At 37.3% G+C, this 16,643-nt stretch overlaps 1 protein-coding gene and 1 long non-coding RNA gene across 3 annotated transcripts; both read right to left on the bottom strand.

The window, feature by feature from the left end:
- Positions 1-1,450: 1,450 nt before the first annotated feature.
- On the bottom strand, positions 1,451-5,766 carry LOC139698455 (BPTF-associated chromatin complex component 1). Of its 2 annotated transcripts, XM_071597336.1 has the most exons (4): positions 5,647-5,765; positions 5,444-5,535; positions 5,243-5,341; positions 1,451-2,039 (listed from the first exon to the last, which is right to left on the bottom strand). In XM_071597336.1, exons 1-4 carry the CDS (start codon positions 5,686-5,688, stop codon positions 1,664-1,666), a joined length of 609 nt encoding a protein of 202 aa, XP_071453437.1. In that variant the 5' UTR covers positions 5,689-5,765; the 3' UTR covers positions 1,451-1,663. The 2 variants fall into 2 exon arrangements, with proteins under 2 accessions (XP_071453437.1, XP_071453439.1); XM_071597338.1 differs by lacking the exon at positions 5,243-5,341 and having other exon boundaries at positions 5,647-5,766.
- Positions 5,767-8,800: 3,034 nt separating this feature from the next.
- On the bottom strand, positions 8,801-13,786 carry LOC139698456 (uncharacterized). The gene is made up of 13 exons (XR_011702943.1): positions 13,654-13,786; positions 13,345-13,481; positions 13,036-13,172; positions 12,727-12,863; positions 12,418-12,554; positions 12,109-12,245; positions 11,800-11,936; positions 11,491-11,627; positions 10,873-11,009; positions 10,564-10,700; positions 10,255-10,391; positions 9,946-10,082; positions 8,801-9,773 (listed from the first exon to the last, which is right to left on the bottom strand). It is a non-coding gene; the product is annotated as an uncharacterized lncRNA (long non-coding RNA).
- Between the last annotated feature and the right edge of the window lie 2,857 nt (positions 13,787-16,643).

Raw genomic sequence — 16,643 nt, 5'->3', positions numbered from 1 at the left:
ATTCTGGTGTTTGACAGTGAATCAATTGTCACATATCGATGCAGAAAATCACTCTTTGTTTTCCATAAAGTGCACCAAGCACTATTCAGAAAGTTTTCTCTAAATGCATTCTTGATCCATAATAAGCACGGTGGCACCCATCTTGTGTAAAGATTCGTCCTGTGCGATTCCTTGAGCAAAATGTAATAGGTGCACTCTTTTGATATCCCTACAGAGTATTAGCAATTTCACGCACCTTCGTACACTTGCCTTCCCAATTCACATCGCCCACACTTTTGATGATTTCCAGCACGATTGCACTTTTCGGACGTCCTTCACATGGATGATGATCTTGGAGGCTTTTATTGCCAAGTAAAAACTCGGCCGTCCATTTCTTCACTGTGCAAATTTAAGGAGAAGAGCACCCATACATATTAAGAATCCTCAAATGAATTTTGTCGGCATTAAACCTTCTGCAAAGAATTTTATCACTGCACGATACATGATTCTTTCAATTTCTAACAGCACACACACCGCACCTTATTCAAACAACTGCCCACGGTGAGCTGTTGGATGTACTGGCTTGCGGATGCCATCTATAGGCAAGGCTGACAACTTTTTCAGACCTCCCTCATAAGTACTTATCAGTGCCGGGAGTGCGGCCTGAATACTTTTAGAGAACACATTCCATGGAATCAAAATGCACAGTAAAAGTGTTTATGGCATATAATGAAATCTCATCAGAATATCTCCTTTCCGCCCAATTCCTACCGAGAGATAAATGCTTGTAAGGTACAAAAATGAATCATATTTCTACTATTTCAGGATGCATAAATATTTTTGCCTCTAATAGATACTATGACTCTATAATAGGTTGCTTATACAGACTGATCATCCTTCAGACCAAATTGAGTAACACATTGAACAGAAGTTCCCAGGAAATTCAAAAGCCTAACAAAAAATTATGGTTGTCCAAAATCCTGTCCACTTCTACACAACACTCTGCCGACTTCTTGGTCCATTATTAGCCAAAATGACTAAGCATCATGTACATACAAGTATGCAGACTTGTACGTCCGCCTTAAAATGGGTTATACATTAGTGCCATCAGTTTGAAATCCAGAGGTGACAAAAGACAGCAAGTGAAGCTGTCTTTTGCCTGAAGCTCATTAAACATTATCATGCCATTACTGCCTCACCACAGTTACTTCCGAGATATCATTTTCTCCCTGTTTATATAGGCGGAAACTTAAATCAGAGGGTTGACAAAATAAAACCTAACGTAGTATCTAAAATTTATATAAGCACCAAAAATCTGGGGTAGGGAGCCATGGCTGGCACACATTTTGGCAGATAGCTACACAAATGCCATACAATTTTGTGGAATAGGCATTGTATCCTTTCATTCAGACAAATATGCATTGCCTTGTGCATCAGTGGTTACAATGTAATATAACAACATACACACAGCTTAACTTTGATGAAATTTTTTTATTAAATTTGCAGGACTAAATATCCATTCACAACAGTAAAAGAGGGTAGTGCACAATGGTCTCCAATTACCATCAAAAGCAAAATTATTACACACATAATTAAGGGCACATCAGGAATCAGCAGCCATCGGCATGTGTTCAACACTCGGTGAGGATGAAGCTAATCACTGAAAATTTTTTAATTCCTATGACTAAGAAGTAACTTCCTCTGTTGCACCGTCAAACTGAAGTTTAACATCCTCGTGGAGGCCTTCAACATCCACTTCTGATTCAGGGGCATTGAGCATGTTCAGCGTCACTTCCGCAGCAGACTTCCCCATCATCCCTTGCTGAGCCTGAGCAGCACTGGACTGCTTAGCTTGCACAGACACCTGAGCAAGGGCAGCATGAGCCTCCTGGGCTTGCACCGCCAGCTGTGCCAAAACGTTGCCGCCTGCATCTCGACCGGCTCCACCAGACCCACTTCCTCCCATCACTCCGCCACTCGATGTGGCCTGGGTTATGTTCTTAACTGGAAGCCCGGCATCTTCAAACGCCTTCTTCTTAAGAGTCGTCCTTATTTGGGTCCTGAAACATTTAATGTAACTCTAGTAGAACGTCATTAGGTGCATTTTGCACGCATTAATATTGACTCAATATGATTCTCAGGTTTTCATTGCATGCACATCGGAAGGGACGTTAAAATGTGGACCCCTTGGCTCCTATCATTAAGAGCAGGCAAATGGCAACGCCAGGTTTCTTTCCACCCTTTCTCCATTCCCTGAAAACTCCAAACAAATGACCCACCTATCCCTAATGGTACAAATGACCTTAATTACCGGTCACTTTAATGATACAGCTAATAATCCGCACAATGAAAACCAGAGCAGTGGTAGACGTACTCAACCAATGTGGTGAAAACCTGAGAAACACAGTGCCCATCAAATCCACACCACAGAAACATCTGAACGCACATACACTAGTATCCACACCCTTCAATTTAAAATTCAAACTTTTCACTTTCTTTGCCAAAAGGTTACCAAAGAAATGAAAGAGTTTAAAAAAAATGGCCAACTAATGATTATGAAATGCACATAAATAGGTATTCAAAGGAACTAACATGGAAAGGAAGGTGAGAAAGTGCAATTTGGAAGCTTTCAATGGAGAAAAAAGGTATTGGGGAAATTAATTGACAACATTCTAAGTTAGGGCGTTCAGAATAAAACAGTAGACAGAACAAAGAAACTTAAGAAATAATAATAGTGTAATGATGATCCGTGGCTTGCTCCTTCAAAGCATAAATGAATAGCACTTAATTTTTTTAAATAAACCATTTTCATCTTTCAACATAGTCCTTTTTTGTTCATCAATTTCATTTGCTGCTACTTCAGTTTGTAGATCCCTTTCAAATAATGAGAATCTCGACAAAATAGGCATTTTTTTCCACAATTACCACTTTCTCCTCCCCAGGCATTTCTTCGCCATGAAGAACAGGCAGTAGTCTGAGGGAGCCAAAACTGGAGAATATGGGGGAAGGGGAACGAGTTGGAATCAAAAATCCCTTCAATTTTGGGGCCAACAGCTGAGAAGTGAGCGAGTATGTTGCAGGGACAAAAAAGAACTGTTTTGTGAGGCAACCGTGAACATTTCTTGGAAGCTCAGTCATAAAATGGCCTAATAATGGTGCATAGTATACATATAATAGATTGGACCCTTTTCCAAACAGTCACTGAGGATTACTTGTCAATCCCAAAAACCAGTCACCACAATTTCCCTAGCAGAAGGAACAACCTTTGCCTTCTTTGGTGCCAACGCCTCGTTGGCTGCCCCCTGCTGCTCACACAGTTCCTCGGTTTTAGACATGAACTGATGTGTCCCTGTTTTGGGATGAAGAAACAATGCCTTAAGTCCTGCAGAGTTTGCTGAAACAGCTACTAGCAGCCTTGGAATGAGCCACTTGATTTCATTGATTGGCCAACTGTGAGCAATGGCAGTACCCATTTTGTGGATAACTTTCTCATGACCAAATGTTGGCGCAAAATATTATGAATCCATTCACTCGAGAGGCCTACAGCAGCACCTTCACTCCTGCATCATCCATCACCAATGCCACAGATTTTGTCAATGATTTCTGGAGTAGTGTCCACAACATGGCAACGAGAACATACAGTGAGACTTGTGCTCACATGGCCACCTTGAAGATTTTTAATCCACCTCACCCGAGTTGTGTGATTTTTCAGGCACCCTATCTCCATGGGAAACCAGAGGCAGTGGGTAGTAGAAGTAGAACTGACCCCCTTCCCCAGAGGTGTGTAAATTGCACATTCTATTGGGCTTAGAACTAGGTGAGCTCTACCCTCACCTATCAAACTGACTTTGAGGTTGAAAACCATGTTTTTATATAAATCATTAAAATTGAAGGTTAAAATAGAGAATGCTAATAGAGTTCCCAACAGTCTCCCAAGGATATTTGCCCTTCACAAAACAATGTTTGGCCACACAATACATTCTTTTTCGTCCATCTATTAGTAAAAACTCAACTTGCTCCACTCAAACAAGTGCTAACCACAGCTCTGACTTATCAAACTACTCTAGCAATTGCAGAGGAAATAATAAGTGTGAAAAATAAAAGACTGAAACAAGGAAAAAATAGGCAAACATGGATTGCAGCAGAGATAAGGAATATTAACGAGGGGGGAGGGGGCATACAGATTTTGTACATGGGAAGAGAGAAGGATGTACCAAGATGATATGAGGAAAGGAACAAACATACAGAAAAAGAAATAGAGGGATCATACATAAAAGACACAATACCCAAGTTATTAAGGGAGCAAAACAGCTCAGGTAACATGAATAGTTCACAAGAATTGATTAAATCAGGCAGCTGATCCAAATGTGGAATCCAGAGTATTGACGGATAACTTGAGTCCAAGATTACCATATTGAGATACTAACACAATGAACACGGTAGGAAATAAATGCAAACAAAGCCATTGGAAAAATAATATCATCCTAAAATAGAAACCGTTCTTTGTAAAAGAAACTTTGGACCATATCCCAGAGCTGGTGATAAACTAGTATGGCCAGAGAACTCGATTGTATCTCTTTTTAATTTCCAAACTGAAAAATAATTAAATTTGGGGAAATGAATTAGAACAGCGCGAAACACATACGTGGATTGGATGTGCGAAATACATGCGTGGATTATAAGTCTAAAAACCTCAAATAAATAATGCGAGCGAATCGGGTGGCACAATGGAATGGTAAGGGTTTCAGATAAAAAAATGACATGGCCAGATATCCTAAGCTGGAAGAAATGGCGAGAGAGATGAAGGATGAAAGAAGGTGAACTGAGATTCAGAACTGGAGATGACAAAGCAAATGGTCGTTCAAGGGACTGCGGTCATTGTTTAACATCTCTCAGTATTAATATTATGTTCAGAAAAAATCTTTAAAAATGAAAACAATACTTTCATTAACTGCTGTCTTAACTTAACATTGAGAGGTCACATGTTGGAGCAAACGTGCGAATTTTCTGCTCCTTTATGGTAATATTCACCGAATTTCCAGCCATTCTTACAACCTGTGTAATGTTGTTTCATAATCCCTGATGCAATCTAATTTGGGACTTCAATATAAAGTTTTGGCAGCGAAAAACACTACCAAAATGTTGGCTCACTTGAATATGTCATTACGTGAGTAGCGGGCCCGCTTGCACGCTTCATACAATAATAAAATTTTAAACAAAAATTACAGTCAAAACTGATGAAGAAATTGACTATGTGACTTACACCGTTCTGTCCTTGATGCGCTCACTAATTTTGTTCATATCCTCTCCAAACGTTTTTATTGCCATGAGAAACATCTCAATTTCTTCATCAGTCCATTTACTGCAGAGAAGATAGACAAATTGGAAATTACAAAATAAAGTCGGGATGGTACTTAGTTTGTATCATAGGAAGTAGCCAATAAGTTTTGGCAAAGCAATTTACCCAGCCGGTGAATCAGCAGATGGATGAAGCTGCATTGTCAGCTCACCAAGTTTGTTGAAAGCAGCCCCAGCGGCAGTAAATATCTCTCCAACCTTGAATAACAAATCGAGCTTGCCGTTAATATGACTCCATGAGATTTAACTCAAATTAAAACACATATATCACAATTAGCATTAAATAGGATTTGAGATTGCTATCGTTACCTTGGTGGCCGAATTCATGTTTTTGAATTCCTTCTTTGACATGTAAATAAATGCGCTGCGCCTCTTAACGCTGTTCGCGTCAGTTAAAATTGTTCGTTCCTTATGTTTTGGCGCTGCGACTTGGCGCTAACTCGATGTATGATTTCCTGGATTAATTACATTCGGCAGGCCGAGTGAAATTTGATGTGGAACTGCTTTCACAAAAAGAATTCTCATATTCCCTTGAATATGCGGCTGTACATAATTTTTCTAGTTTCCAACGTGAAAACTTCTACGTCGTCATGACAACGTAAGGACCCCAAAAGTGTTTAGCTTTAAGAAAATTATTTTAGTCACCTAAGTACGTCGAAAAGATAACGTAGTGCACTTAGTCTGCAAGTTATTTCACATTTATTTAAGTTATTATAGTCCTTCAAATATGTTAGCAGATTTGGTTTGGTCTTTACTAATTGTCGCTTCTTTGCTCCTTTTGTACTGGCCTCACCTTCATTGGATGTTTGGAACTAGGCCATTGGGTGGGATGATCTGGATTAAAAATTGTGACCTTCATAGTCATAATACGAGAAGCCAAAATGCATTCCATGTAAGTCAGCACAGAGTAAATAAAACGATTAAAGGGATAGATCATCAGGGAATACTTACGTACAATAAATTGCCTGCTTTTATTAAAAATATCAAAAGTTCCTTTAAATTCAAGTGTGCCGTGAAAAAACTACTTTCATGTAAATTATTCTATAGTGTAGATGATTTTCTAATACATACCATTTGAAATGCATAATTGGAATGTGTTAATCCCAAGAAAATTGTATGTATTTTTCATATTGTTTTGATATTTTGCATAACGTCTTTTATTGATATGAAGTGTAAAACATGTATTGACAAAGCCATGCATAATTCTATGCTTATGGTGAATGAATAAATTGAATTACATCAGATGCGGATCAAAACTAAACAATACATATGATGATGAGATAAGGGTATTCTGGGCAGTTTGTTTTGAGAAGTGTATTGCGATAGGTCGGAGAATTTTGTTGTAGAGTAGATTTTCAGGGTTACCCATTTATGTTATTTAGTTAATTGTGTAGGGGGTCCGCGTATACTGGTAGGGGTGTTATTGCAGAGACAGAGCTCACCGACTGACATGAGATATTTAATGTGTGATGGGTGGCAGCTGTTAAAATAGCAACAATAAACAGGCTGTGCATAGTTGAAGGGAGTAACAGTTGTTGGTTGAATCTCATACAATCAGAAGTGTTCTCCAAGCGTGTAGTCATACAGGAATAGGGCATCCAGCAATGCATCGAGATCCCCCATCGATGGCCAATCAATACAGCTCTACAAGGGTTATTTAAAATTACATTACAATTGCTTTGCGACTGAAAATTGTTAAATGTTGAAGTCTAAACTAATGTTGACTCCACATTAGCTCTCTATTCTATATCCAAAGACCAAAGGATTGCATGTCAGTGTAACAACATTTGGACAGAAAAGAACATTGATATAAAAATAGAGAACATGAACACACAGGGACTTGCACTGGATTCCAACAAACACCTACCTAGCAAATGGGACTTCCCAGGCCATACCCTGACTTACGCACATAGTGATCATGTTGGTGGCACATATAAGGGGTGAAAGCCTGCAACCAGGGACTCACTTTTGAAATTAGAAAACGGAAGCTGCTACAGGAACCCAGGTCCAGCAGCATGCAATGATTGCCCCCATGCAATACACTCAGTTTGGTGATGTGGGAATTCGAGGCTATGCTGTGTTTAGATGTTGCATGCTCTAGTGATAATTACTGGTCACCCCCCTCCACTCAGTGACAAAAAGGGAAGTTATGTCTTCATAGTAGCTATCATTCTCTCAATGCACAGATAGTAGCTTAAAAATCCCTCGTGTATCCAGGATTTCACCCATTCAGACTATACTCAGGAAGTGCACGTTTTCTGCAAATAGATATCTTGCAAGTGTACAACCAGATTCCAATCAAACCAGAGGGCATCCTGAAAACAGTCATCACAAATACCCTTTGTATGAGTTCCCATTCATGTCCGAGGTACAGAATGCCACCTAAAAGTTTTCATGCTTTATGGAAGAGAGACCGCGGGGAATTGGAATTCTGCTTCAAGTAAGGTGACAACATTTTGGTGCCACCATCTTCTGAAGAGGAGGATGAATCACACCTCAACTGGGTGCTTCTGTGCTGTGTTATGGTCTCAGGCAACACAGGATTGTGATCACCCCATTCAAGTGCATTTCCCTGCAGCCAGAGTTAGTTTTCCTGGGATATAATGAGTCACGATGAGGTTTTGCGACATTGCCTAACAAGGGGATTGCCATAACCAATTACCCCTTACCAAAGACATTTGAAGGACTCCAACGATTTCAGGTAATGATAAATTTCTATTGGAGTTCCCTCCCGATTACTGCTACAATTCCAGCACCTTTATGTGATGTGCTAACAGGAAAAGATCAAATTCCATGGATCCGGGCCTTCTGGCAAGCTTTTGAGGTGTCCTCACAAAGCTAAGAGCAGGCAAACCTTCCTCCACATCCTAATATCACCAAACTTGAAGTGATGGCGTGATGAAGTGATTCCCATTAGCCATTGCCCTCCCAAAAAAGTACCCCAGAATGCTGGCAACCCGGGGCTGCATTTTCTCAATAGATGACTGTGCCACTAAAGAATTACATCATATTTGATCTGGAGATGGTGGCAGTGTAAACAACAAAAATAGACATTAATATTGATCTGAATTAATCACAGGTAACAAAGCGGAAGGCAAAACGGTGACCCAGGATACATTACTCTCTATATAGCCTTAACAAAATTTATTGAACAATCATCCAAACAATCAATTCTATACCAAGCAATTTCCACTCAGAATGTTTAAGAATAGATTTTAAAAAAAATCAAAACAATAGCCTAGTGAGGTTAACTAATGCATACATCCAAGTAAATACAGTGAAGAAATTAATGATTGTTTACCTCAAATCCATACAGTGAATTGAGTTAATTCCATTAATATAAATCATGATTTGAAGGGTTCCTGAAGACAGCAGGATAATTTTCCAACTGCGAGCAACATGGCATTTCAGTTTCTACAGAAGAACTAGCTGAATATTCTTTTATCAACTGATACTAAGAAGGTAGGCTTTCATTCTTTTATTTAAACAGAAAGAATATATTTACAGTAAGGTCATTCACGTATCTTCACTTGGCAAGCTTTACCAACATTTTAAATAGGGTAGCGTGAATTGGGAGGTACCTTAAATAGGCAACATTATCTCATACGCAGATATAAAATAAAAACTGCTTGCATTAAAAGTTTTCCACCAGCAAGAACACAGTTTCCACTAAATATATAAAATCAGAAAGCATCCTTACTCTGGTGTGTTTGGAGAGAGAAACAATAATCCTTCACTACTAATCAATTGGAGGTCCCCATCATACCAGGTTCATTATTTTGATAAAATAATTTCAAATATTATGAACTAAATCACTCAAAGAAGGCTAACCTTAATTATGAGGACCTATATTGGTTTTAGACAAAATGAATGAATGACCAAGTGAATTGATACTGAGATAATTAACAACCAAACAAAAAATGCCTATCCCATTATTTCGCCAAAATAGGTATTACTAAATCTACAATAGTCTATCAATTAAATTTCATCAACCATGGTAATCAATTGACAAATGTTTATCCAATAATTTTGAACAAATAAGACATTTACGCAACCTCAAGGTTGCATCTGAATAATCGAAGATCCAACATTCTCAGATTGATTTTCAATCCAATGGATAGCACTACCTGCAAAGAAAATTAATCCTACAATCCCGGCGAAAACAGACAGTGACATCATTCTTAATTTACTTATTAATCAGAATGTTCAAATCTTCAGTTGTCGATCAGTCGGCAATTCCTATCAAACAAGGCTCATCACTTGAAACATATTTATCCCAAATTTTATTAAAATATGCACCTTTGAAATCTCTCTCAAAGAATTAATTGTAATTCATGCCAACAGCAGAAACACACATTTCAAGGCTGCCCGTTGCTTTTGATTTGTGGTTGATGCACCTCTTCAATGATCTATTCCTTCGTTACCAAGTGCACCATCTGCAAAGAAAATTAATCCTACAATCCCGGCGAAAACAGACAGTGACATCATTCTTAATTTACTTATTAATCAGAATGTTCAAATCTTCAGTTGTCGATCAGTCGGCAATTCCTATCAAACAAGGCTCATCACTTGAAACATATTTATCCCAAATTTTATTAAAATATGCACCTTTGAAATCTCTCTCAAAGAATTAATTGTAATTCATGCCAACAGCAGAAACACACATTTCAAGGCTGCCCGTTGCTTTTGATTTGTGGTTGATGCACCTCTTCAATGATCTATTCCTTCGTTACCAAGTGCACCATCTGCAAAGAAAATTAATCCTACAATCCCGGCGAAAACAGACAGTGACATCATTCTTAATTTACTTATTAATCAGAATGTTCAAATCTTCAGTTGTCGATCAGTCGGCAATTCCTATCAAACAAGGCTCATCACTTGAAACATATTTATCCCAAATTTTATTAAAATATGCACCTTTGAAATCTCTCTCAAAGAATTAATTGTAATTCATGCCAACAGCAGAAACACACATTTCAAGGCTGCCCGTTGCTTTTGATTTGTGGTTGATGCACCTCTTCAATGATCTATTCCTTCGTTACCAAGTGCACCATCTGCAAAGAAAATTAATCCTACAATCCCGGCGAAAACAGACAGTGACATCATTCTTAATTTACTTATTAATCAGAATGTTCAAATCTTCAGTTGTCGATCAGTCGGCAATTCCTATCAAACAAGGCTCATCACTTGAAACATATTTATCCCAAATTTTATTAAAATATGCACCTTTGAAATCTCTCTCAAAGAATTAATTGTAATTCATGCCAACAGCAGAAACACACATTTCAAGGCTGCCCGTTGCTTTTGATTTGTGGTTGATGCACCTCTTCAATGATCTATTCCTTCGTTACCAAGTGCACCATCTGCAAAGAAAATTAATCCTACAATCCCGGCGAAAACAGACAGTGACATCATTCTTAATTTACTTATTAATCAGAATGTTCAAATCTTCAGTTGTCGATCAGTCGGCAATTCCTATCAAACAAGGCTCATCACTTGAAACATATTTATCCCAAATTTTATTAAAATATGCACCTTTGAAATCTCTCTCAAAGAATTAATTGTAATTCATGCCAACAGCAGAAACACACATTTCAAGGCTGCCCGTTGCTTTTGATTTGTGGTTGATGCACCTCTTCAATGATCTATTCCTTCGTTACCAAGTGCACCATCTGCAAAGAAAATTAATCCTACAATCCCGGCGAAAACAGACAGTGACATCATTCTTAATTTACTTATTAATCAGAATGTTCAAATCTTCAGTTGTCGATCAGTCGGCAATTCCTATCAAACAAGGCTCATCACTTGAAACATATTTATCCCAAATTTTATTAAAATATGCACCTTTGAAATCTCTCTCAAAGAATTAATTGTAATTCATGCCAAAAGCAGAAACACACATTTCAAGGCTGCCCGTTGCTTTTGATTTGTGGTTGATGCACCTCTTCAATGATCTATTCCTTCGTTACCAAGTACACCATCTGCAAAGAAAATTAATCCTACAATCCCGGCGAAAACAGACAGTGACATCATTCTTAATTTACTTATTAATCAGAATGTTCAAATCTTCAGTTGTCGATCAGTCGGCAATTCCTATCAAACAAGGCTCATCACTTGAAACATATTTATCCCAAATTTTATTAAAATATGCACCTTTGAAATCTCTCTCAAAGAATTAATTGTAATTCATGCCAACAGCAGAAACACACATTTCAAGGCTGCCCGTTGCTTTTGATTTGTGGTTGATGCACCTCTTCAATGATCTATTCCTTCGTTACCAAGTGCACCATCTGCAAAGAAAATTAATCCTACAATCCCGGCGAAAACAGACAGTGACATCATTCTTAATTTACTTATTAATCAGAATGTTCAAATCTTCAGTTGTCGATCAGTCGGCAATTCCTATCAAACAAGGCTCATCACTTGAAACATATTTATCCCAAATTTTATTAAAATATGCACCTTTGAAATCTCTCTCAAAGAATTAATTGTAATTCATGCCAACAGCAGAAACACACATTTCAAGGCTGCCCGTTGCTTTTGATTTGTGGTTGATGCACCTCTTCAATGATCTATTCCTTCGTTACCAAGTGCACCATCTGCAAAGAAAATTAATCCTACAATCCCGGCGAAAACAGACAGTGACATCATTCTTAATTTACTTATTAATCAGAATGTTCAAATCTTCAGTTGTCGATCAGTCGGCAATTCCTATCAAACAAGGCTCATCACTTGAAACATATTTATCCCAAATTTTATTAAAATATGCACCTTTGAAATCTCTCTCAAAGAATTAATTGTAATTCATGCCAACAGCAGAAACACACATTTCAAGGCTGCCCGTTGCTTTTGATTTGTGGTTGATGCACCTCTTCAATGATCTATTCCTTCGTTACCAAGTGCACCATCTGCAAAGAAAATTAATCCTACAATCCCGGCGAAAACAGACAGTGACATCATTCTTAATTTACTTATTAATCAGAATGTTCAAATCTTCAGTTGTCGATCAGTCGGCAATTCCTATCAAACAAGGCTCATCACTTGAAACATATTTATCCCAAATTTTATTAAAATATGCACCTTTGAAATCTCTCTCAAAGAATTAATTGTAATTCATGCCAACAGCAGAAACACACATTTCAAGGCTGCCCGTTGCTTTTGATTTGTGGTTGATGCACCTCTTCAATGATCTATTCCTTCGTTACCAAGTGCACCATCTGCAAAGAAAATTAATCCTACAATCCCGGCGAAAACAGACAGTGACATCATTCTTAATTTACTTATTAATCAGAATGTTCAAATCTTCAGTTGTCGATCAGTCGGCAATTCCTATCAAACAAGGCTCATCACTTGAAACATATTTATCCCAAATTTTATTAAAATATGCACCTTTGAAATCTCTCTCAAAGAATTAATTGTAATTCATGCCAACAGCAGAAACACACATTTCAAGGCTGCCCGTTGCTTTTGATTTGTGGTTGATGCACCTCTTCAATGATCTATTCCTTCGTTACCAAGTACACCATCTGCAAAGAAAATTAATCCTACAATCCCGGCGAAAACAGACAGTGACATCATTCTTAATTTACTTATTAATCAGAATGTTCAAATCTTCAGTTGTCGATCAGTCGGCAATTCCTATCAAACAAGGCTCATCACTTGAAACATATTTATCCCAAATTTTATTAAAATATGCACCTTTGAAATCTCTCTCAAAGAATTAATTGTAATTCATGCCAACAGCAGAAACACACATTTCAAGGCTGCCCGTTGCTTTTGATTTGTGGTTGATGCACCTCTTCAATGATCTATTCCTTCGTTACCAAGTGCACCATCTGCAAAGAAAATTAATCCTACAATCCCGGCGAAAACAGACAGTGACATCATTCTTAATTTACTTATTAATCAGAATGTTCAAATCTTCAGTTGTCGATCAGTCGGCAATTCCTATCAAACAAGGCTCATCACTTGAAACATATTTATCCCAAATTTTATTAAAATATGCACCTTTGAAATCTCTCTCAAAGAATTAATTGTAATTCATGCCAACAGCAGAAACACACATTTCAAGGCTGCCCGTTGCTTTTGATTTGTGGTTGATGCACCTCTTCAATGATCTATTCCTTCGTTACCAAGTGCACCATCTGCAAAGAAAATTAATCCTACAATCCCGGCGAAAACAGACAGTGACATCATTCTTAATTTACTTATTAATCAGAATGTTCAAATCTTCAGTTGTCGATCAGTCGGCAATTCCTATCAAACAAGGCTCATCACTTGAAACATATTTATCCCAAATTTTATTAAAATATGCACCTTTGAAATCTCTCTCAAAGAATTAATTGTAATTCATGCCAACAGCAGAAACACACATTTCAAGGCTGCCCGTTGCTTTTGATTTGTGGTTGATGCACCTCTTCAATGATCTATTCCTTCGTTACCAAGTACACCATCTGCAAAGAAAATTAATCCTACAATCCCGGCGAAAACAGACAGTGACATCATTCTTAATTTACTTATTAAAAATATTAATACGAAATTTTATAAATATATGCACCTTTGAAATCTCTCTCAAATAGTTATTTGTAATTCATTGCAACAGCAGAAACTCATATCTCAGGGTACCTTAATGCTTTTTAATTGTGGTTGCTTCAGTTCTCTAGTAATGAGTTCATTTCTAACCAAACACACTATCTTTATAGAACATTCCTTATCGCATTGCTGATGATAACTGACAATAAAATCACCTTTTTTGATGATCATGGACCTACTTGAGCTTTTTGGGAAATTATTGTTTTGTAGTTATCAGAGGATGTAGCCTTTATTATTTTGGTACATTAACCGAGTCATGTGACAGATTGCCCGTCATATTGCTCTGCTATAAATGCCAGGAATTACTCCATTTATTCTCTTTCTACCATATTGTTCTTAACCTTTAACTAGTTTTACAGGAAGGCTGCCTACCACCATGGTCTTATTTGATTTCTTTCATGCTTTTTCCATCTTACTGTCAAGCAGGCCAGTACCACAGCCATCTTCATTTAAGTCATTCTCTTTCTATACCTAACCTTGCTGACCGAAGTTATTTACCATGGAATCTACCGATATGGTTGAGTAACGATACTTGTTCCATAAGCCTTATGAGCCATACTTTTTCCAACACAGGTGTTGCGACATAATTTCCTTTTTTGACAGAGTTTAGTATTTGAATAAAGGAAGTTTTGTTGCCCCACTCTGTATAACTGGAACAAATGTAATTGTAAAACAAGACTGTAAAAACTGGGGAGGGGAATAATAAAGTCAAAAGAAAACTCTGAGGGAATATGACATCAGTTCTAAAATGGCCAATATGATTAAGGAAATTTAAGACTAGTCCATACACCGAGTATTTGCTGGCTCTCAAATGCAAGAACGTAATACATTGCTTGCTTACTGGAAAAGGGAAGTTTGCAATACTTCTCAAGTTCAAGCAAATGCCATCATACCAAAATCCGACCTATGTATGGCATTAAACACATAAAATATGTCTAATTTTTCATATTCACCCCTATTTTACCTTAAGCTTGATGACACAAGGAATCAAAATTTCATTCAGTTAGCTGCCCCTTGAGTCTACCCACAGTTCATCGAATCCATGGAAAAACCTATTCTAATGCTACTATGATCTTAGAGAAAATGGCATTAGCCTTAGGTCGTGAAATATTGATAATCCTACACTAATTAATATAGTTGGATCATAGACTATGCAAGGTTTTCCTGTAAACTGGGAAAAAGGTGACATGTTCTACTGATGCAATAATAATCGATGGTTCATCCAAGAGTTTAAACTTGGCCTATTCTTTGGGGTCAAAGATTTAATTATTATAGGCTATCATGTCAGAAATTGTTTCAAGGCCGTTTTAGTGTTATTTTTCCATTAGAATATTTCAAATATTTTAGTCTTAGATAAGTAATATAATGCCATTAGTTTGAAATAGTAGTAGATAATGCCATTAGTTTGAAATGACTTACAGCCTGATAATATTCATAGTAATTGTGTATAATAACAAATATATAATACTGTCTTTAGTACAAATAAGCTAATATCTTTTAATGAACATCCCTTAGGGTTCAAATTCAATATAGTGCTTCATGTTTTTACAATAGACAGAATTGTCAATTTGACAAAATACATAACTTTCAAAGTGTAAAAATCATTCGCTTTGAAAGGGATACCTTGATGTCTGGCAAAGTGCTTTAGCCAATTAAGCCACCGAGGCGGCGTCCTATGGCAAATGATTTTTACAATTTGAAAATTTGGCCTTTTAATGGCCATTAACTCAGTCTCCCGGACTCAGTCAAAAGTTACCGTTGCGGCATCTACCTTATTTCTTTGAATCAATTCAATCTTCTCTGATAGTTGAAATTTCTCAAAATATTTTGTCTACAATGTGGATCAGAAATCTGAATGACTAAAATTCTCCTAGATTTAAATTAAAGAGGACACCTCCAATTTTTCAAATTATTTCTCTTTTGTTCCCAATGTAACAAAAATCTATTTCCTAGTTTTTGCTACCTGTATACTTACCATATTGTATTCTTACCATAGGGTAATGGCAGCTTAATGAGTAGAATGTGGGGCTACAGACCGGAGGGCATGGGTTCAAACAGTTTACTTTGGGCATCCTCGACTCTACCCAAACTGTACATTTCAGGCACCAGATAGTCTTCCAGTATTTCACCTACCAGATAGTCTTCCAGGGAAACCACAGGCTGTGCAGAGAATGAGAAACTGGCCATCATATCCTGATGTGTGAAGTTCACATGCCGTGTATGACATGGAATGAGGTGAATATCACCCTCATTTTTCGAACTAGCTTTTCGGTTGACTGGGTACTTTGGTTAACATCCTATTCATTAGAAAAAGGTGCTGAGCTAATTAATGGGATAAAATGAAGAATACTATGTATCTTTCCACTGTCACAAGACAATGGAAAGATACATTGTATTCTTCATTTAATTAAAATGAATTTCCACAAAGTTGAGCTGGGAACAATTGAATCAATGGCATTCTGGACTTGGTCAAAGCAAATTAAATTAGCACATTAGATACTTTTGAAAATGTTTCCTTTGTCCAAGGTGAACTGTCCTATTTTAAGTTTTTATCCAAATGACTCTCCTCAGTTTCTATTCCAATGGAATACAACTGAATTCCTATTAAGTTTTGTTCTAAAACTTGTGAATTAAACAAAGGTGATCATTATACATACCATTAAATTGCTACATTCATAAAATGAAGAATAGTAAATTGCATTCAGAAACGAGAA

This window comes from Hetaerina americana, unplaced genomic scaffold, assembly GCF_022747635.1.
Source record: "Hetaerina americana unplaced genomic scaffold, ioHetAmer1.1.p SCAF_86, whole genome shotgun sequence".
NCBI lineage: Eukaryota > Metazoa > Arthropoda > Insecta > Odonata > Calopterygidae > Hetaerina > Hetaerina americana.
Note: the sequence above shows the minus strand (reverse complement) of the source record. Positions and strands in the feature narration are given on the sequence as shown.